The sequence below is a fragment of the Arachis ipaensis genome, chromosome B2 (genome assembly GCF_059453495.1).
Source record: "Arachis ipaensis isolate K30076 ecotype BB chromosome B2, ASM5945349v1, whole genome shotgun sequence".
In the NCBI taxonomy this organism is placed as follows: domain Eukaryota; kingdom Viridiplantae; phylum Streptophyta; class Magnoliopsida; order Fabales; family Fabaceae; genus Arachis; species Arachis ipaensis.
In genome coordinates this window covers 3,730,745-3,753,827 of record NC_142437.1, presented here as the reverse complement: position 1 = coordinate 3,753,827, position 23,083 = coordinate 3,730,745, and the positions used below count along the sequence as shown (strand labels likewise).

The window sequence follows — 23,083 nt, the reverse complement described above, 5'->3', positions numbered from 1 at the left end:
TGGAGATTCATTGGATGAAGATCCACAACAATATCTAGAGGATGCAAAGAAAGCTATTCGAGCTCTCAAGTGCACCAAAGAATGGGCTGTTGAGTTAGTATCCTACAACTTGCGTGGTTCAGCAAGATATTGGTATGAGTCTCTTCTTGAGAGCAAAGAAGCAACTGGACTTCGTCCTCCTTCTTGGGAAGAGTTTACTGAAGAGTTTCTTGCTCGATTTTATCCAGCTAACAAGCAAGCAGAAGATGCAATTGCCTTTGAAAGATTAAGGCAAGAGAATATGACAGTGACTGAGTATGCTAAGGAGTTTACTAGACTTTCTAAGAGTGCTCCGTACTTGGTGAATTCAGAAGAGATGAAAGTTTGTCGTTTCGTTCGTGGATTGGCAGAACCTATGTTCACTACTCTTATGCCTGAAGTCGGACGCATGTCTTTTAAGGATGTCCTAAACTCTGCCTATGGAATTGAAGCTGGGATAGCGGAGAGAAATGCTTTTATGGATGTTGGTAAGAAGCCCAAGATGAAGGGACAATTTTCTGGTGGATCTAGTTTAGGAGGATTTCAGTCTCATCATGGTCAAACTAATCAGCAAGGTTATTCGGGGTATCGAGCTCGTCCTCAAGCATCTTTTGGTGGGGTTGCTTCTTCTGGATCTGCTCCCATGAGTGTTTCGAATCCCAGACCTTTTGTTAAGAGCACCTCTCAATCTAGTGCACAGGGTTCAAATCAGACAAGCCCAGCTCAGCCCTATTGTCTTCAGTGTGGGAGTTACCATTCCGGTATATGTTTCAAGGCTACTGGTGCATGTTTTGGTTGTGGTCAATCTGGTCATCTTAGGAGGGATTGTCCAAATCCTAAAGGAGGCTTTGCTCCAGGTATTGCACGTCCTACAACACCAATGCCATCATCTTCAGCTATGTCTATTGGGAATTCTTCTGGTCCTAGTGGCAGAGGAGCTGGTGGTAGGGGTCAGACTTATAACAGAGGAGGGAGCCAAAGAGGAAGAGGTCAGACACGTGTGTATGCTTTAACACGTCAAGATGCTCAAGCTTCTAATGCTGTGGTGGCAGGTACTTTACAAGTTTGTTCTTTAGATGCTCGAGTGTTATTTGATACGGGTTCTCATTATTCATATGTATCTCCACATCTTGCATCTCGTTTCGATAAACAACCTGAACTGTTATCCCACCCATTTCATGTTGGCACTCCGCTTGGAGTCTCCATGATGGTTCGAGTCGTATTTCGGTCTTGTATTGTTAGAATTAATACCGTTGAAACCTTAGCTGATTTGATCCTTTTAGAACCAATGGAAGATATTGATGTCATCTTAGGCATGGATTGGTTAGCAGCTTGTCATGCTGATGTGGGCTGTTACTCCAAAACTGTGAAGTTTGACATACCGGGTATCTCACCTTTTGTTTTTAAGGGTGATGACTGTCCCACTTTAGCTAGCATCATCTCATCTATGAGTGCTATGCAATTGATGGATAAGGGAAACCAAGGATTTCAGGCAGTTGTTAGAGATGTTGATGCCGAAGTGCCTAGTCTTGATCAGGTTCCTATTGTTAGAGAATTCCCTGACGTGTTCCCTGATGAGCTACCGGGGATGCCGCCTGACCGTGAAGTTGAGTTTTCCATAGAATTGGCTCCGGGAGTCCAACCTGTGTCCATTCCTCCCTATCGTATGGCTCCAACTGAGTTACGAGAATTAAAAGTTCAATTGGAAGATATGCTAGAGAAAGGATTCATTCGTCCTAGCACTTCTCCGTGGGGAGCTCCTGTTCTATTTGTAAAGAAGAAGGATGGAACGATGCGACTATGTGTGGATTATCGTCAGCTCAATAAGATAACTGTTCGCAACAAGTATCCATTGCCAAGGATTGATGATTTGTTTGATCAACTTCAAGGAGCTACCTGTTTCTCAAAAATCGACCTGCGTTCAGGGTACCATCAATTGAAGATAAAAGAGGAAGACATTCCAAAAACCGCTTTTCGTACTCGCTATGGGCACTATGAGTTCTTAGTAATGTCCTTTGGTCTGACGAATGCGCCTGCAGCTTTCATGGACTTAATGAATCGAGTCTTCAAACTTTTCTTAGATCGCTTTGTTATCGTCTTCATCGATGATATCTTGGTGTATTCGAAAAGTGCTACGGAGCATGAGTATCATTTGAGGATTGTGTTACAAACCTTAAGAGATCACAAGCTCTATGCTAAGTTTTCTAAATGTGAGTTTTGGCTTGATCAAGTGACATTCTTGGGGCATGTGGTATCAAAAGATGGAATCATGGTGGATCCAAAGAAGGTTGAAGCCGTTCAGAAGTGGCCAAGGCCTACTACAGTGACAGAAATTCGTAGCTTTCTAGGGTTGGCCGGCTACTATCGGCGATTCATCAAGGACTTCTCGAGAATTTCGGCACCATTAACCAAGTTAACTCAGAAGAATGTGAAGTTTCAATGGTCAGAAGCTTGTGAGGGAAGCTTTCAGACACTTAAGTCTTGTCTAACCTCAGCACCAGTTCTTGTTTTACCTTCTGGGTCTGGAGGATTCTCAGTCTTTTGCGATGCATCTCGGATAGGACTTGGTTGTGTATTAATGCAGTATGGCCGCGTTATTGCCTATGCCTCGCGACAACTCAAGAAGCATGAGCAGAATTATCCAACTCATGACCTGGAGATGGCAGCGGTCGTCTTTGCTTTAAAGATTTGGAGACACTACCTTTATGGTGAGACCTGTGAGATCTATACGGATCACAAGAGTTTGAAGTATATATTCCAACAAAAGGATTTAAATTTAAGGCAACGGAGATGGATGGAGTTGCTGAAAGATTATGATTGTACCATTTTGTATCATCCTGGAAAGGCAAATATTGTAGCAGATGCCCTCAGTAGGAAATCTATGGGTAGCTTGGCCCATATCACTCTTGGAAGGAGACCAATTGTTGAAGAAGTCCATCAATTGGAGGCCAGTGGAATTCAATTTGATCTTGGAGAATCAGGAGTTTTCTTAGCACATGTTCGAACCCAATCTTCCCTGATAGAACAGATCAAGGTTGCACAAAGTGATGATCCGAAACTAAGAAAGCTTATGGAAGATGTTTGCAATGGGAGAAACTCAGACTTTTCTCTTGATCAAGATGTTTTGCGTTGTGGTCAACGCTTATGTGTGCCAGATAACCCCGACTTGAAGAAAGCTATTTTGGAGGAGGCTCACAATTCTAAGTATACCGTTCATCCAGGCTCCAATAAGATGTATCAAGATTTGAAACAATTGTTTTGGTGGGAAGGCATGAAGAAAGACATAGGAGTTTTTGTTTCTCATTGCTTAACTTGCCAACAAGTTAAAGCTGAACATCAAAGACCTGCTGGGTTATTACAACAGATTGAGATACCTGAATGGAAGTGGGAAAGGATTACAATGGATTTTGTAACAGGTTTACCTCGTAGTTTTAAAGGTTTTGATTCAATTTGGGTAATTGTGGATAGAATGACGAAGTCAGCTCACTTTCTTCCGGTGAAAACAACTTTCAGTGCATCTCGATATGCTCAACTTTATGTTGATGAGATAGTTAAGTTACATGGAATTCCAGTGTCCATTATTTCAGATCGCGGGCCCCAGTTTACCTCTCATTTTTGGAAATCTTTTCAAAAAGTGTTAGGAACTCGTTTGGATCTTAGCACAGCTTTTCACCCTCAAACCGATGGACAATCAGAGAGGACGATCCAGACATTGGAAGACATGTTAAGGTGTTGTGTTCTAGATTTTGGTGGGAATTGGGACAGCTATCTACCTTTGATCGAGTTCTCTTATAATAATAGTTATCAAGCCATCATTCAAATGGCACCATTTGAGGCTCTTTATGGGAGAAGATGCAGGTCACCTATTGGGTGGTTTGAGGTTGGTGAGGTTAAGCTTTTAGGGCCAAATTTGGTACAAGATGCGGTTGAGAAGGTTCGCATAATAAGAGAACGTTTATTAGCAGTTCAGAGTAGGCAGAAGGCTTATGTTGATAACAGAAGGCGTAACTTAGAGTTTTCAGTGGGTGATCAGGTATTTCTGAGAGTGTCGCCTATGAAGGGAGTGATGAGGTTTGGGAAAAGAGGCAAGCTTAGTCCTCGATACATTGGTCCATTTGAGATATTGGACAGAATAGGTGCAGTTGCTTACCGCTTGGCATTGCCGCCTGAGTTGTCTATGATTCATCCAGTCTTTCATGTATCAATGTTGCGCAAATACCTTCCCGACCCATCTCATGTGCTTGCACCACAAGCCATAGAGCTACAGGAGGATTTATCATTTGAAGAGGAACCAGTGGCTATAGTTGATCGCCAAGTAAAGAAACTACGTTCTAAAGAGATAGCATCTGTGAAAGTTGTTTGGAAAAATCATTCGGTAGAAGAAGCAACTTGGGAAGTGGAGGATACCATGCGCGACAAATATCCATATTTATTTGAGTCTGAAGGTAATAATTACATCTATCGTAGTATATAAGTTCAAAATTCGGGGACCGAATTTTTTTTAGGGGGAGAGAATGTTATACCCACGAGAAAAAAAAAAAAAGGAAACAGAAGTGCATAGTCACGTGGGTGGCACATGCCCCCACTTAAACCCCTTCCCCCTCCTTATTCTCTCGAGCCTTCCCCGATCTCTCTCTCTCTCTCTTATTTTCATTTCCTTCATACAAATCAAAACCAAACCCTCTCTTTTCCTTCATCTTCTCTTCCATTCCATCTTCTTCATTTCAAAATCTTCATCCAACTACAACACACCAGATTTCATTTTACCCTTTTATTTTATCTCTATTTTAATATATCATCTATATCCAAAGTAAATTTTTATTTTTCACAACCCCAAATCAAGAAGCTCATACTAATAAGTGAAGGAAGCATTCAACTTTGAGTTCCAATTATTATTGAGGCTTCAAGGTAACTCTTTGACTCAATAATTAGCCATATTCCCAATTTTTGTCATCTATATATTTATGGGTATGTATAAATCCGAATTAGGGTTATTAGGGTTAGAAAATTTGGGGCTTTTGTCAAGGTGAGTAAGATTATGTTAATTGACAATATTAGTAGCTCACAAATATCATTTTTGTCATATTTCTAGAGTTGTAGAATTATTGGACATCATGTGGTAGCTCGTTGACGCGCTCAGAGTTGCTTCCGGTTCTTTTGAATCAAGTTGTGAGTGGATATTATATCTATAATTATTTTTAAATATATTATTATCAATACCTATGTTGAATCATTAATTTTGGAGTTTGAAAATATTTTATTATTGTGATTTCTGAATTTTTGAAAATAAATATTGATTTGTGAAACTTACAATTTTATAAAAATACACACGAGACGATATTTATATATTTTGTAAAGTATAAATGTTTTCTTATTTAACCTTATGTAAATTTAATTAAATTTTAGTATGCAATCCTATATATATTGATTTGCTATGGAATTTAGTAGTATGTTATAAGCACTAGAGATTTTTATAAGTGATTTGGTTTGGATTGGTCTGGGAGACTCTGACTAGAAAACCGTAGTTAACGGCGGTTATGACGTTAACCTAGATGCATCTGGCTCAGACCTCAGCTAGCAGGGGCGTTGCTAGCCTAACGTGTAGGCCACACGTTGGATCTGTTATACCGTACGGGCACACTAGAGGAAAGGGCTACCCTTAGAGGTGGAGCCGCCCTAGGTGTGTAATATTTGATTTGATTTGACTTCTGGAATGAGAACTCCCATTTCAGTTCATCCGCTTAACTATTTATCTAATGTTTGTATAATTAATTAATATGAATTTCTCATCTCTGAAAAGAAATATAATTTTCAAGGTAAACTCTGTATTGTCTCGTGTGGGTTATAGATGTAATGTTTGCTCACTGAGTTGCAAAACTCACCCTATTATATTCCCATGTTTTTCAGATACAGGAGTCATTCCAGGTTCCATTCTACCTGCCCCTCAGTAGATCTTAGTCATTTTGGTGAGCCCTTCTTCTTTCCAAGGGCTAAGTAATTATGTAATGGAACCTTTGCTCAAAATCTAGATTATGTCAATGCTCCATATATCATAGGCAGGATCCTCGTGTGAGTTATGTTATTTTGAATCTTGAACTGTTTAGGTAGTGATTATGATTTGGTTATGTAAGACTTATGGTTTTAACTATATACTCTAGTTATCAACTTGATATATATATATATATATATATATATATATATATATATATATATATATATATGATGCGTATTTTGGATATATTTGGTTGTGGATATAATTTGGAGTATGTTGTTGTTGTCGTCTTGGAAATGGAGGTTTATTATTAATACAGGGAGTTAATATTTATGTTGGTAAGGTCCTAGAAACAGAGGAGATTCTGTCCGTTTTTCTGAAAATTTGGTCGTTTGGCTTGCTGAGGGACTTGTCCCTTGAGCGCCAGTCATGGCTTGGTTCGGGTCATGACATGGAGAGGGACGGGGTAGGTTCAAATAGCCTAGGGAGATTTTGGTCACTTCAAATGATTAAATTACACAGTTGGTCCCCATACTTTCACTAAAATTGCAAATTGGTCTCTGTTGTCAAACATGTGCAGCTCACATGTTCAAAATAGAGAATATTCTGAGAATATTCTGTTAAATCAAACGCTTTTTGAACGGCGGGGACTAAATTACAAATTTTAATTCTCTTTAGAGACCCAATTATAAACTTTTAAAGTGTAGGTACTAATTTGCAATTTCACTGAAAGTGTAGGGACCAACTGTGCAATTTAACCAATTAAAAACAAAGAAGAGTAACCTTGAAGGCATCTACCACTTGAAGTCAATGTCTATGCTATATTGCCAAATGCCAACATATTTTAATCTCATACTATCCATTATTGTTATTAACAATGATATGCATTGATATCATATGATGATGATCCTACATTAAATTATATAGTTAATTAATTTCCACAAAGACTAGTTTCGGTTGGTCACCCTTTTGTTATTTGAATATTGTGTTTCAACTTTCAACCTTCAAAGAATAATATAGAAATGAAGTATATTCTCACTTATATGCCTTTTATTATTGTTGAATACCTCGCAAGCATTATTGCAATATTGCTCTCTCTTCCTTACATTCTGAGAATCCAATCACTCACTGATTCATTTGCTGTTGTTGTGATCTGTATCATATCATGGCTGAAGCACTTGTTGTTGGAGCTTTAGTATCTGGCTCCATTAGCCTTGTTCTTAACAGGCTCATTTCACCTGAGTTTGTCAACTCGGTGGTGAGCAAGAAGCTGGACCGAAAGTTGGTTGAGAGGCTCAAGACTGCTCTCTTGGCTGCAAAAGCTCTGGCCGCTGACGCCGAGCAGAAGCAGTTTGGAAACGATAGTGTGAGGAAATGGCTTGATAGTCTCAGGGATGCTCTCTACACTGCTGATGACTTGTTGGACCGTGCCTTAATCAAAGCTGAAATTCGCAAGAAGGTACGCCTTCGCCTTCCTCTCCGCCTTAATTTATCTGCTAGGGAGATGGTGACTAAGATAAACGAGGTGCTTAAAACAATAGAAGATCTTCAGAAACTTAAAGATAGCCTTGGTCTGAAAGAGATTCCAACGGGTAGCTCCTCATGGAGAACTCCATCCACTTCTCTTGAAAGCGGGACTGTCTATGGCAGGGATGATGACAAACAGGCATTAATCAAGATGCTAAATGACAACAATGATCATAACTTGTCCGTCATCTCTATTGTTGGTATGGGCGGGGTTGGTAAAACAACTTTAGCACAATGGCTGTACAACAATAAGGATTTGATGGACGGGGTTGATCTGAAAGTATGGATTTGTGTTTCTGAAAATTTTGATGTTGTTGAGACTACTAAGAATGTTATAAAGGGGATCAATGCAGGTGTTTGTAGTCTTGAAAGCTTTGATTTACTTCAACAAGATTTGAAGGAAAGACTGTCAGAAAAGAAGTTCTTCATTGTTTTGGACGATGTTTGGAGTGAAGATGTTGACAAGTGGAATAGTTTTGTCACCCCTTTTCAACATGGGAGAAAAGGAGGCACGATTCTTGTAACTACCCGCAAGGAAAATGTTGGTCGAGTAGTCCAACACTATAACTCCTACACTCTCAAGGAACTGTCAGACGACTATTGTTGGTCTATTTTTGCGGACAATGCATCCTTTCCTGAATCAAATGGGAGCTCGGAACTGGAAGGAATAGGTAGAAAGATTGTCGAGAGGTGTGATGGCTTGCCGTTAGCTGCAGAAACACTTGGACGCTTGTTGCGGTCAAAGCATGATGCTGGGGAATGGAATAAAGTACTATCTAGTGATATTTGGCAATTTTCTATGACAGACAGTAAGATCGTTCCTGCGTTGTTAATAAGTTACTATCATCTGCCTGCTCATTTAAAACGTTGCTTTGTTTATTGTTCGTTGTATCCCAAAGATCATGAATTTGATAAAGGTGAATTAATCTTGTTGTGGATGGCTGAAGATTTTTTACGACCACCAAGGACAGGAGAGACTTTAGAAGAAGTCGGTTGCGAGTGTTTTGATCACTTGGCTTCAAGACTATTTTTCAAGCGGGTCCAATATAATGAAAAGTATTTTGTGATGCATGATCTCATGCATGACTTGGCAACTTTTCTTGCTGGAGATCTTTGTTGTAGATTTGGTGAAAAAGAAGAGATGAGTATTCTAACTCGGCATTTGTCATACAATCATTCAATCCCTGAGAAAATATGCTCCTCTAGTAAAAGTGAATCTTTGAGGACATTATTGTATATCAATCATGGAGGTCGTTTCTGGAAAGCACGCGCAACATTACCATGTGACATATTGTCAAAGAATAAATACTTGAGAGTTTTGTCCTTTGGTACACTCAATATATTTCCTGATTCAATAGCTAAAAAATTGATCCAATTGCGCTATCTGGATCTCTCTTGCAGTGCTGTTAAGATATTGCCCGAGTCATTATGCAACATGTGCAATCTACAAACTTTGAAGTTAGAAGGCTGTTCAAAGCTGACTATGCTGCCCAATGGCATGAATACTCTTCTCCCAAATTTACAGTATCTTGACATACGAGGTTGCCCAAACATTTGTAGGTTGCCAGAGGGAGGTTTGCCACCTAACCTGAAAGAGCTTAGGGTAGGAAAATGTGAGGAACAAGTGAGGGGTCTATCATGGTTGGGCAACTTGGACAACCTCCCTCATCTTTTCATTGATGGTTCTAACTGTCCAAACCCAGAGGTGGGTTGGCTGCCTCGCCTTCCCTCCCTTACCACTCTTCGGATATGGGGGTTCGATTATCTGCAGACATTGGACTGCAACGAGCTTCTCTGCCTCACCTCCCTCCAACAACTACACATTTCAGACTGTCCAAACCTGAAGAATATGGAAGGAGAAAAGCTGCCTTCCTCCCTCCAACAATTACACATTTCAGGGTGTCATAAGCTGGAGAATATTGCAGGAGAAAAACTGCCTCCCTCTCTCTTACTACTTCAAATTTATGGCTGTCATTTCCTGGGCGAACACTGCAAGAACAAGCATCAACAAATTTGGTCCAAAATTTCCCACATCCCCACCATTCAAGTCAATGGCATACAAATTCTCTGAGTAGAGATTTCTGAACAGGTAATTCTCTAACCTTCATGTTTCTCATGCTACCACAATGAAATTCACACATGCATAAATTTCCTTTTCCTTCAAGTCAATTTTTTTTCTCTTTCTTTAAACAACATTGATCACTTGAACTCATATGCCAACTGGAAAATTTGCATTCTTTTCTTTCATTTATCGGGAAAGCTCTCAGTTTGCAGTTCTAGTTAAACAAATATCCTTTCTTACTCTCGGAAACAGTCATTGTTATCTGTAATACTTGTTAACTCTCATATTTTATCCAAAAAATCGCATTTTTTTTTGTATCCAACAGTTGGGTGTTTATTTTTAAATAAATGGAGGTATCAAATTTAATATTTTTACAATCTTCTGCAGGTAGCTTGTGCACATATCGAGATGTAATCCTATACATTGGCTATACATCTTCATTTAATTCTATGTTCATTTGAGGTGCTAATTAAGCTGGATTTATGTATTGGGCAACAGAAACCGTGTGTTTTCTGATTTTGGCTTCAAGTTATTGAAAAGCAAAGACATGATGGAGAAAGTTGGTGGCACTCATTATTGAAAAGCTTTGGTTGTTTTTGGTATATTTTTCTATTCCTCTCTATAATTTTCTTTCTTTTTTGCTTTTTGCACAGAGAAAAAATAAATCATAACTTTATTTGTGGAAAGAAAATAGTTGCAAAAATGTGTTTTTGTCTTTGTCAATTCTTTATGATCATAGAGTTAGCTGTTGTTACAAGATTCATGTAGAATAGTGAAAGGAATCAGCATGCATAAGGTGTATAAGTTTTTTGCTCATAGATTGAATCTTACATAAAATAAATAGTAGTAGATGTCTATAATAAGCTATTTCTAATACTAAGAAAAGGTTCTGTAATAATAAATAGGGTAAAGTATATTTTTTTGTCCCTTTTGACAAAAGTTTCAAAAATACCCTAAGTTTTATTTTGTTTCAATTTTGTTCCAGAAGTTTTCGATTTGTATCAAATATATGCCTAACGGCTAAATTTTCAAAAAATTTAAGACTAATCTAACAATAATGTATAAAAATTATGCTTGATTTGCTTGTGTTGAGGGTTGTTCTTGTGAAATCGTTGTTGAATTGGTCTTAAATTTTTTGAAAAATTAACCGTTAAGAGTATATTTGATGCAAATCGAAAACTTGTAGAACAAAATTGAAACAAAATAAAACTTAGGAGTATTTTTGAAGCTTTTGTCAAACTTCAGAGACAAAAAGTATATTTTACACTAATAACTATTTCTTCCTTTTTGGGTTTGGACACGTTATCAAACAGATTCCCAAGGTGATGAATAGCTAATGCAGTCAAGATTCAAAGAATATACTTTCCATATTTGAAGATGATAATCATGTACCTGAAGTAGTCGAAGAAGTTGTAGTGAGGCCATCAGCAACGATTTCGTTCCTATTAACTTCACTCAATCGTGTGTGCAGTTTGTACCCAATGGGTCTCATTTCCTTTCACTGATGACTCTAAAATCAAACGTATGATCCAGCATTGTGTTCATGAGGTTTCACATAATTGTGTGTGTGGTTTTTGTGATGACAAACACTTTAAGTCTTGAAATATTTTTTAATTTGTGTGGTTCTCTTTTTAAATAATTCACTACCTTTATTTTTCAGGGTATCTTGATATAAATTTCAAATATATTATATCATTAATATATCAAATTTCTAAATTGATAGATATTCTTGGAGAAAAGAGTTTAGTTAGTTTCTTAAATTAAATAAGTAAAATAAAGCTTAAGATGATGTAGTCAATTTAAAAAATAAAAAATGTTATTTGTACACCAAAATCAGCCACTAAAATCAGGCACCAATGTATTTGTGTATAAATATATGTGTGATTTAATTTATTTTCAATGTGTATTTGTATTTCAACATGTATATTATACTGGTGGCTGATTTTAGTGTACACGTAGCATTCCTCTTAAAAAATTGGTAATGATGAAAAAAAAAAGGGTTTGAAACCTTGGTCAAGTTGTAATTTTAATTTGTTGCATTTATCATAATCAAAAACACAAAAATGATCAGTTCCAAACAAAGTAAGAATAAGACATTAAGAAAAGTGACCTCGAAGACAGCTAGCACGTGAAGCCAATGAGTAAACACTATTACCAACGGAAAAGTCTAGGGGCCAGCAACTTTGTTAAATTCTGGCCAGCATGTAACCAGCAAAGAAAAGTGAGCCATTAGATGAAATCTTACACCAATCTCACACCATTAAAATCATCTTAATGGCTATTTGATGGTTATAAATCACAAAAATTGCTGGCCCCAAGCATTCCTCAAAACTAGTTTAAGTTGGTCACCCTTTTGCTATTTGAATACTCTGTTTCATCCTTCAAAGAAGAATATAAAAATGAAGTAACGTGCAAAGCCAGCTTTGCACTCCACTGCTGGGAATTATTTGAATCTCGCTGTATGCCTATTGCTGCATAGTGAATACCTCGCAATCATTATTGCAACATTGCTCTCTCTTTGTGACATTCTGAAAATTCCAATCTCTCACTCATTAGTTCGCTGTTGTTGTGATCTGTATCATATCATGGCTGAAGCACTTGTGGTTGGAGCTTTAGTTAATGGCTTGGCCAACGTTGTTCTTGACAGGCTCATTTCATCTGAGTTTCTCAACTTGGTGGTGGGCAAGAAGCTGGATCGGAAGTTGGTTGAGAAGCTGAAGACTGCTATCTTGGCTGCCAAAGCTCTGGCAGCTGACGCTGAGCAGAAGCAGTTTGGAAACGAACTCGTGAGGGAGTGGCTTGATAGTCTCAAAGATGCTCTCTACACTGCTGATGACTTGCTGGACCGTCTCTTCATCAAAGCTCAAATTCGCAGTAAGGTACGCACTCGGCTTCCTCACTTCCTTGATCTGTCTGGTAGGAAGATGGTGACTAAGATAGAAGAGGTGGTTGAAAGAATAGAAGATCTTGAGAAACGCAAAGATACCCTTGGTCTGAGAGAGATTCAAACAGGAAGCTCTTCATGGAGACCTCCATCCACTTCTCTTGTGAAGGGGAATGTGTTCGGCAGGGATGGTGACCAACAGGCACTAATCAAGATGCTCAATGACAACAATCATCATAACTTGTCCGTCATCTCTATTGTTGGTATGGGCGGTGTTGGTAAAACAACTTTAGCACAATGGCTCTACAACAATAAGGATTTGATGGACGGGGTTGATCTGAAAGCATGGATTTGTGTTTCTGAAAATTTTGATGTTGTTGAGACTACAAGGAATGTTATAAAGGGGATCTCTTCCGGTGTTTGTAGTCTTGACAGCTTTGATTTACTTCAACAAGATTTGAAGAAAAAACTGTCAGAAAAGAAGTTCTTCATTGTTTTGGATGATGTTTGGAGTGAAGATGCTGACAAGTGGAATAGTTTTATCACCCCTTTTCAAGATGGGAGAAAGGGAAGCACTATTCTTCTAACTACCCGTAAGGTAAATGTTGGTCGAATAGTCCAACACTATAACTCTTACGCTCTCAAGGGACTGTCAGATGATCATTGTTGGTCTATTTTTGCGGACAATGCATCCTTTCCTGAAACAAATGGGAGCTCAGAACTCGAAAGAATAGGTAGAAAGATTGTCAAGAGGTGTGATGGCTTGCCGTTAGCTGCAGAAACACTTGGACGGTTGTTGCGCTCAGAGCGTCATGTTGAAGAATGGAATAAAATACTATCAAGTGACATTTGGGAATTTCGTTTAGCAAATTGTAAGATTGTTCCTGCATTGTTATTAAGTTACCATCATCTGCCTACTCATTTGAAACGATGCTTTGTTTATTGTTCATTGTATCCCAAAGATTATAAACTTGATAAAGATGAATTAATATTGCTGTGGATGGCTGAAAACCTTTTACAACCACCAAGGAGGGGACAAACTTTAGAAGAAGTTGGTTGCGAGTGTTTTAATGACTTGGCTTCAAGACTATTTTTCAAGCAGGTCCATAATGATGATGAGAAGTATTTTCTGATGCATGATCTCATGCATGACTTAGCAACTTTTCTTGCTGGAGATCTTTATTTTAAATTCTCAGAAGAAATTGGTGAAAAGGAAGAGACGAGTATTCTAACTCGTCATTTATCATACGATAGTTCAATCTCCAAGAAAACATTCTCCTCTCACGGAATAGAATCTTTGAGGACATCATTGGATATCAACCACGGATCTTATTTCGCACGCCCAACGTTACCATTTGACATATTGTCAAAGAATAAATACTTGAGAGTTTTGTCCGTTCGTATACTCAATATATCTCCTGATTCAATAGCTAAAAATTTGATCCAATTGCGCTATTTGGATCTCTCTTGGAGTTATATTGTGGTATTGCCGCAGTCGTTATGCAACATGTGCAATCTACAAACTTTAAAGTTACGGGAGTGTTGATTCCTAACTATGCTGCCTAGTAGCATAGGTGAACTGATCAACCTACGCTATTTGGATCTCTCTTGGAGTGCTGTTAAGACATTGCCTGAGTCATTATGCAACTTGTGCAATCTACAAACTTTGAAGTTAGAAGGCTGTTCAAAGCTGACTATGCTGCCCAATGGCATGTATAATCTTGTGAATTTGCGGCATCTTAATATAAGGGGTACGCCTCTGAAAAAAATGCCAACAGGAATGGGCAAATTACCACGTGACATGAATAGTCTTCTCCCAAATTTAGAGTATCTTGACATACGACGTTGCCCAAACATTTGTAGGTTGCCAGAGGGAGGTTTGCCGCCTAACCTGAAAGAGCTAAGGGTAGGAGAATGCGAGGAACAAGTGAGGGGTGTATCATGGTTGGGCAACTTGGACAACCTCACTCATCTCACCATCTCAGGTGATGGCAGGGAGAGCAGAATAAAGTCATACCCAGAGGTGGGTTTGCTGCCTTGCTTTCCCTCCCTTACCACTTTACATATCCAAAACTTTTATAATCTGGAGATATTGGACTGCAATGAGCTTCTCCACCTCACCTCCCTCCAACAACTACACATTGAGTTCTGTATGAACCTGAACGATATGGAAGGAGAAAAGCTGCCTCCCTCTCTCTTAATACTGAAAATTGACGACTGTGATTTTCTGGGCGCAGACTGCAAGGACAAGCATCAACAAACTTGGTCCAAAATTTCCCACATCCCCACCATTCAAGTCAATGGCGAGCAAATTTTGTGAGTAGAGATTTTTGAGCAGGTAATTCTCTAACCTTCATATTTGTCATGCTACCACAATTAAATTCACACATGCATAAATTTTCCCTTTCCTTCAAGTCAATTTTTTTCTCTTTTTATAAACAACATTAACCACTTGAACCCATATGCCAGCTGGAAAATTTGCATTCTTTTCTTTCATTTATCGGGAAAGCTCTCAGTTTGCAGTTCTAGTTAAAGAAATATCCTTTATTACTCTAGGAAACAGCCATTGTTATCTGTAATACTTGTTAACTCTCATATTTTATTAAAAAAATCACATTTAAAAAAAATCGTATTTTTTGTGTATCCAACAGTTGGGTGTTTATTTTTAAACAAATGGATGTATCAAATTTAATATTTTTTACAATCTTCTGCAGGCAGCTTGTGCACATATCGAGATGTAATCCTATACATTGCCTATACATCTTCATCTAATTCTAAGTTCATTTGAGGTGGTAATTAAGCTGGATTCATGTATTGGGAAACAGAAACTGTGTTTTGTTTTCTGATTTTGGCTTCAAGTTATTGTGGCACTCATTATTGAAAAGCTTTGGTTGTTGCTGGTATATTTCTCTATTCCTCTCTATAATTTTCTTTCTTTTTGCTTTTTGCACGGAGAAAAAATGAATTATAACTTGATTTGTGCAAAGAAAAGAGTTATAAAATTGTGTTTCTGTCTTTGTCAATTCTTTATGATCATGGAGTTACTGTTGTTGCAAGATTCATGTAGGATAGTGAAAGGAATCAGTATGCATAAGGTGTATAAGTTTTTTGCCCATAGATTGAATCTTACATAAAATAAATAGTAGTAGATATGCCTATAATAAGCTATTTCTAATACTAAGAAAAGGTCCTGTAATAATAACTATTTCTTTCTTTTTGGATTTGGGCACGTTATCAAACAGATTTCCCAAGGTGATGAAGGTATGTAGCTAATGCGGTCAAGATTCAAAGAATATGCTTTCCACATTTAAAGATGACAATCCTATACCTGAAATAGTCATTAGAAGGAGAAATTATAGTGATGCCATCGGACAACAATTTCATTCCTGTCAACTTCACTCAATGGTGAGTGCAGTTTGTACATATATCAAACCAATGAGTGTCATTTCTTTTCACCATTGATTCTAAAATCAAACCAATTTCCAACATTGTGTTCATGAGGTTCTGACATAATTGCGTCTGTGGTTTTTGTAATGACAAACACTTCAAGTCTTGAAATATTTTTTAATTTGTTTTTCAGGAAGTATATATTGAGGTTTGGTAACCATATCTAAATTATCTTCATTCAATCCAAAGTTCATCAGAAAAGGTGCTCTTAAATTTTAGCTTCAGGTTGGTATAGTTACTCCTTTCCTCCTCACAATTTACTTTTCCTATTTTTGTTGGGAGAAAGAAAAAGAGATGATGATAACTTGATTTGAGAAGGGATTAATTATGTGTAGTTCAGGGAAGGTGGTGTTTCTACCTTTCTTATTTTCTAACTAAATGTACTATAAATATCAACTTAATTTTGGTTCTTTAACTGCTGCCAAAGCTGTTACAATGCCAAAACCGCAAATGAGTTGTGGAGCTTGTAAATTTAAACAAAAAGATGTATCATTTCTAATGCATTCAAGTTTATTACTTGAATTTATAAAGACATCTGCAATGTCATTATTCATTAATAAAATCTGTTACCAAAGAAAATGTTGATAAACATTCTCCTTGTTGATAAAAAAAAATTTATTAGGTCTGGGCTTTGAGTGTTGATGGCTCGTCGATTCTGCTGAGAATGTCGAGCTTACTAGCTCTGCTTTTGAAAATTATGTGAGTTCTTGAATTCTACATCTAGTCTAATAATGGACTGCTTTTTGTTCAAACATTTCATGAACAGGATCATACTTTTACTAAACTAGAATGAGACCCGCACAATGCAGGGTGGTAAATTAATTATAGTATATAATAAATATTAAAAATGACTATATTTTATAGAATTATATTAAATGTGTATAAACTAAATTTAAATTTAAAAGATATTTTGTTTAAAATAATTTATAGTACAAAAAATTTGGATATTGAATGTAAAATCCTAAAATACCCTTACTTCTCTTTTTTTCCCCAAACCAGAAACCCTAGTTCTCAAATTGGGAAACCCTTTACCCAGCCACCAGCCACACCCACGGAAGAGAGACGAGAGATCCAAAGAGTGGGGAGCCGCGAGGGAAGAAGAGGAAGTAGGGAGAGACAGGACCGCGCCCAGTCATCACTGTCGTGCTGCGTCCCGCTGTCGCCGCCATCGCGCCTGGTGCTGCACGCCAAGCTCGTTCCTTCATCGTCAACGCTGCCAGAGAGGAGAGAAGAGGGAGACGTGATGCAAGCCAAGGCCAAGAGGAAGGGGACACCGCCGTGCCTCCATCGCGATTGATCCGCCGCCACTGCTGTTGGGTCCGCCGTGGGAAGAAACCCGATGGTGGGGAAAGAATCTGTCACTGCTGCTGAGCTCTGCCCCTGTTTTTGGTTTGTCTTTCTAAAGCCGCTGTTGTCATTGGAGTTACATGATTGGAGGAAAGATGGAACTGCTGCTGCCATGGCCGCCGCGCCTCTACCACCAAGAAACGCCTAGCCGCCGCCGTCGAAGCCAGCCTCGCCGCCATTTTCGTAGTTGTAGATTTGGAGCTTCGAAGAGAGAGGAGTTCCCAGAGAGAGAGAAACGCCAAGGAGGAGGGAGCATCCGCTGCTGCGCTGTTCCTGTCACCGTTTGGATGTATCTGAACTAAGCCATCATCCTTGCCGCCGGAGTTGTTGGTGCTGCTAGAGCTGAACTGCTCCTGCCATTATCCCGGTCCAGCCTTTTTTCTTGATTCTGCTCTAACTTTCATGTCCTATTATGCCACCATTTAATCTATCTTATTCTTGTTTTAATTCGATTTTAGTTTTGCTTGTTTTAGATTCCCCGAACTATTGCCAGCTCCATCTTTTGTCGCTATTCCGGTTCAAATTTTTGCTCTCATTCGTTTTATTCTACTTCAATCCTCTTCACCTTGAATTTGGCACTCCGGGATTGATATCTTCGGTCCCTTGGAACCACATTGTGAATAGGCTTTACATTTATAATTGTTTGATTGTGCATCTATAATTATTTTGACATATACCTATTATGATCTTTGAATTATACTCACTATATTTGTCTAGAACGGTTTTAAATTAATTAAAATAATTGATTTATTAAAATTGAATAATTCATTTTTATGAAGTTTATTTCGGAACTATACATGAGACCATATATATTTTTTTTATGAAGTTTTGCATTATTTTAAATTGTTTGATCTTACTTGAATATCTGTTTTCGAGACCATATATATTTTTTATGAAGTTTTGCATTATTCTAAAATGTTTGAATTTACTTGAATATCTGTTTTTGAAGCATTGAAGTATTTGTTGGTATTCACTTAGTTTAAAGATTGTGAAATATATTTGAAGTGTGTTATGATTGAAAAAGTATGATTGGAAAGGATTCTGATGAGAAAGTATAGTATGATTTGATTTGATTCGATACCTTATATATTTGAAAGATCAAAGATTTGTTGTATTTCAACTTATATGTTTTGAATTAGTTTAGGAGGCTCGTATTAGAAAACCGTAGTTAACGGCGGTTATGACGTTAACTTAGATGCATCTAACTCAGACCTCAGCTAGCAGGGGTGTTGCTAGCCTAACGTGTAGGCCACACGTTAGATCTGTTATTCTGTTAGGACACACAAGAGGAAAGGGCTACCCATAGAGGTGGAGCCGCCCAGGTGTGGAATTTTGATGTGATTTCTGTATGAGAACTCCCTTATTGATTCACTTATTATTATCAATTATTATTTTCTAATTAAAATTTCTTTGATAATAATATTTATATGGTCTCATGTCGATTATAGATGTATTGTCTAGTCACTGAGTTGCAAAACTCACCCCATTTTTTTTAAATATTTTTCAGGAACAAATACTTGACTATGTGAGACTTTCTATTCAAGAGTAATAATCTGCAATGAGTATCTATTCTTTATCGAATTCCTAGGTGTATATGCTCCATATGTCACAGGCAGGATCTAACTGTTTTTAATTATTTTAATTTTTGTTAAAAATGTATAATTATTTATTTTAGAACTTGTAAAATATTTGTAAATTTCTTATTCAACTTATATTTGCGTATGTTAGGCTTGTTTGGGGATTATTTTCCTGAGTGCCGGTCATGGCTCATTTTCGGCCGTGACAAAGTGGTATCAGAGCTTAGGTTTAATCTGTGTAATATGGAGCAAGTGTCCTATAGTAGGATCATAATTGTATAAATAGAAGCGCGCCTATTTGTACAAATTGTGGCACTATCAAAGGCTTATAGGAATGTCCTCTTTGTCCTCTATGTCATTGTTGTCTTCTGATTATTGTGATCATGCGTCCTCTGCCGCTTCTTACTACTCCTATCCTTTTGCACCCAATCTTGACATACTCCTTTGGTAGATTTTTTTGAACGTGTTTTGGCAATGATTTCAGCTTTGGTTCCGGTTCGCAATTTCTCTTGTATCTAGTTCTAATTTTCTTCGATTTTGTGAATGTATGCTTTAATCTTCTTCATCTTCGTGTTGTTCTATGATTCCTGATGTCAATAGTTCATGAATTACTTAAAAGATTTAATCTATGTTTGCTGCGAATTACCATCTGATTCCTTTATAGAATTCTATTTGAATTTGTGGAATGCATAGATTTGTTGAGTTACTAATTGAGCTGCTTTGTTCTAGATTTGATAAGCGATATTGGAGTTTTCTTCTTATGTTGATAATCTTTGGAGTTATGACCTAATTTTGATTTGCTTGTAATCCTTTCTTTCAAATCAAAAATTTTGAAAACGGTTATTTAGTTGCTCAAGAAGAAGGACTATGCGATGAACATATGAATGTAGTATTGTTGTTTGTTGGATTGATGATTTTTTCTACTTAGGTGTAGTGAATTATTTAGATGATCGGTTAGCGGGATCGAAGGTCTTTTCCAATCTAAGAGCTTTCAGTTAATTTAGTACTTTGCTTGTGCAAAAAAAAAAAATATATTCTTTCGTTTATTAGCAACTTTCTTCAACATGTCAGTGGTCTACAATAACATAGTGTTTTTAAGTTGAATATCAGATGTTCTGTCATGTGCATGATGGAAGCTATCTAATAATCTTGTTATATGTAAAAAGGAATTTGGTTTACTCATTCTTTCATGTGTCATATGCTGAAAAAAATGAGTTTTGGCAGCAAATTCAAAACACTTGAAAAAGAATCAGACAATTGTACCTTAGTTTAGTCAGAGCTTCCTTCTATTTGTATCTTAAATTTCTTCCCTCTCATCTAATTATATCTCTTTAATTTATGAAAAATGAATTGCTGTTGTTGAAATTTTGACAAGGTGAGTTTGGAAGCAGTTATATGTACAACTACATGTAGACCATCACAACTTTGTGGATTGCCTAATCTTGTCCAAGTTGATTTAGAGTAGAATGGTTTACTTGATTTTAGTTCTTCCCTGCTATTTTAAACTTATCATTGCATAAGATTATTTTCAGGAAGACATTCCGTAAATAAATTGAATGGTTCAGTCTTCAAATTGCCAAGTACTCATTAATCGAATTAACAGAATTATTTATAATTATATTAGTTTTAAAAATTTTATCTATTTTGCTCATTGATTTTGTAGGCCATGTGGATGTTACTGCAATTCTGCATGGAACATGTTTTAAACTGACGTGCATATAATGAATCTCATTATTTGAATTGGCTATGTTTGTAAACATGGTAGTTCCAATATGAAAAAACCGGAAAGTTTTGAAATAAGATCATATATTTTTTTCTTGAGATGTGTTTTCTGGATATTTTTCATGGAATATAATCTAATAGTAATGTGTTTGGCTTAGCACTTGAACATGACATGAGTTAAAATATCTAGCGTTATCACATCTTGTGGTGTGGTTATTGAGCATGGTGCATACAGGACTAGAAATTATAACATGTGAGAAATAGTTCTTTTAAACTCCTTTCTTTTTTTTTAAGTAATGGTAATCGTTAAGTTTGAGAACGCTAGGTATTCTTTTCGAGTTAGTTTGTGTTGAAGTATGCGCTTTGATCGTGCCGCGTGATTTGACATATCATTCATTCTTCTATCTTTCATATCGGGAGTTCCTTGTTTTAATTCTTCTTGAAATGCAATACATCTTAAACATATCTCGATCTGATCGTGCTACTGGCTATCCCTTAGATTCTCGACAATATAAGTGTTGACTTTGCTTTTCTCCACGTGAACTATGTAACAACTTGATGTAAATCTGAACATGCTTTGTTGTGATACATTATATCTTGTGGTAGTCTCCTGGAGTTTCGGGTCTTCTTTGAAAAAGTTTTGATTTTATTCTTCTTTTGCCTGATTGTGTCCCTAATCATTCTTTGAATTTTTGATAAGATAGCCCTAGATCTTGCCTGCATTTTCCTACATGGTCTGAGTAACTTTCTTATGTTGTTTGAGCTTGCTTGTTTGCAATGCACCACCTATTTCATTAATTTATAAGAGATCTTCACCCTGGATTTTTTTTTTCTTTGAATACAACTCGATTCTCTTTCAACCACATCCCATTTGCTCATGCATATCCTTGTGTGATTGTGCACCTAGGTATCCTCCGAGGTTCTTGAGGAAAAACCTTTGCCCGACATCTATTAATCTCCAATTCATAAACCTTGCATCTTTTGTTTAGCCTTAAATTTGTTTGACGTGATAGCATTTATCCTTTTATAATTTCCTTTGAAATGTTCGTTTCATATTTTTCCTTTGAGCATGTGAAATAATTCTCTTAGTTTTATCCATTGTTGATGAATGTCTTATTTGATTGTATTCCTAATCATTCTCTTAAATCCTTGTGAACATTGACATTGACTTTAGTGACCATTTCCTATGAGCTTTGTACTTCTTTTATTTGGTTTAAACTCGTTTCGACTTAATAATCCATCCTTCTTTTATTGTTTCTATCAAAGTTCCTTGATTTGGATTTCTTTCTTAAAATGCAAATTGACTTTCTTTCTAGAACACTTCATTGTTTCTGTACATCATTGCTAAGTTGTGATCCTACGCATCCTTCTGAATTCTTGCGAACACCGTCCGTGATGTTTGATCTTCTATCCTAAGTTTTGTATTCCACTGAGTAAACTCGAACTTGTTTCGATGTCACGTGCGATTCCTAGATATAACCAGCGATACGTTAGTTCTACAAAACACGAATTATGGACGCGGAAGGTGAAATTTGTAAGTGTGCAACATTACAAGAAGTGTGAAGATAAGTTATGCTGAAGTTTGAGAAGTTGAAATTTCAAGTCTTGATGTGAGACCGATTGCTACCATGGATATATTGCATATGTGCAACAGAATAAGAAGATTGGGAAGTGCGAGTGTTCTGAGGAGAAAGTTAAGGAGATTTTGGTACAAGTTGAAGAGTGCTATAGGTGTTTGTCTTATCAAAGGAACAAGAGTGTATGTGAATGTTAACCACGCCTTTTTAACACAAACATATCTTGTAAATTTTGCACCTCATTATAGTTCTTTCTCATGTTTGGTAAAGTGCTAAAATCAAGTAAAGTTTTGCAGGTTATATCAATTTTCGAGGGCAAAAATTTTTGTAAGGAGGGTAAAATGTAAAATCCCTAAAATACCCTTACTTCTCTTTTTTCCCCCCCCAAACCAGAAACCCTAGTTCTCAAATTGGGAAACCCTTTACCCAGCCACCAGCCACACCCACGGAAGAGAGACGAGAGATCCAAAGAGTGGGGAGCCGCGAGGGAAGAAGAGGAAGTAGGGAGAGACAGGACCGTGCCCAATCATCACTGTCGTGCTACGTCCCGCTGTTGCCGCCATCGCGCCTGGTGCTGCACGCCGAGCTCGTTCCTTCATCGTCAACGCTGCCAGAGAGGAGAGAAGAGGGAGACGTGATGCAAGCCAAGGCCAAGAGGAAGGGGACGCCGCCGTGCCTCCATCGCGATTGATCCGCCGCCACTATTGTTGGGTCCGCCGTGGGAAGAAACGCGATGGTGGGGAAAGAATCTGTCACTGCTGCTGAGCTCTGCCCCTGTTTTTGGTTTGTCTTTCTAAAGCCGCTGTTGTCATTGGAGTTACATGATTGGAGGAAAGATGGAACTGCTGCTGCCATGGCCGCCGCGCCTCTACCACCAAGAAACGCCTAGCCGCCGCCATCGAAGCCAGCCTCGCCGCCATTTTCGTAGTT

General features: G+C 37.6%; 2 protein-coding genes across 2 annotated transcripts; both read left to right on the top strand.

Annotated features, from left to right (window-relative positions):
• Positions 1-7,175: 7,175 nt before the first annotated feature.
• On the top strand, positions 7,176-9,608 carry LOC148572847 (putative disease resistance RPP13-like protein 1). The gene has a single exon (XM_088506362.1). It carries the CDS (start codon positions 7,176-7,178, stop codon positions 9,606-9,608), a length of 2,433 nt encoding a protein of 810 aa, XP_088362488.1.
• Positions 9,609-12,184: 2,576 nt separating this feature from the next.
• On the top strand, positions 12,185-14,803 carry LOC107626606 (putative disease resistance RPP13-like protein 1). Its single transcript, XM_016329512.3, has 3 exons — positions 12,185-13,966; positions 14,108-14,194; positions 14,285-14,803. The coding sequence occupies exons 1-3, from the start codon at positions 12,185-12,187 to the stop codon at positions 14,801-14,803; spliced, it is 2,388 nt and encodes a 795-aa protein (XP_016184998.2).
• The last annotated feature ends 8,280 nt before the right edge of the window (positions 14,804-23,083 follow it).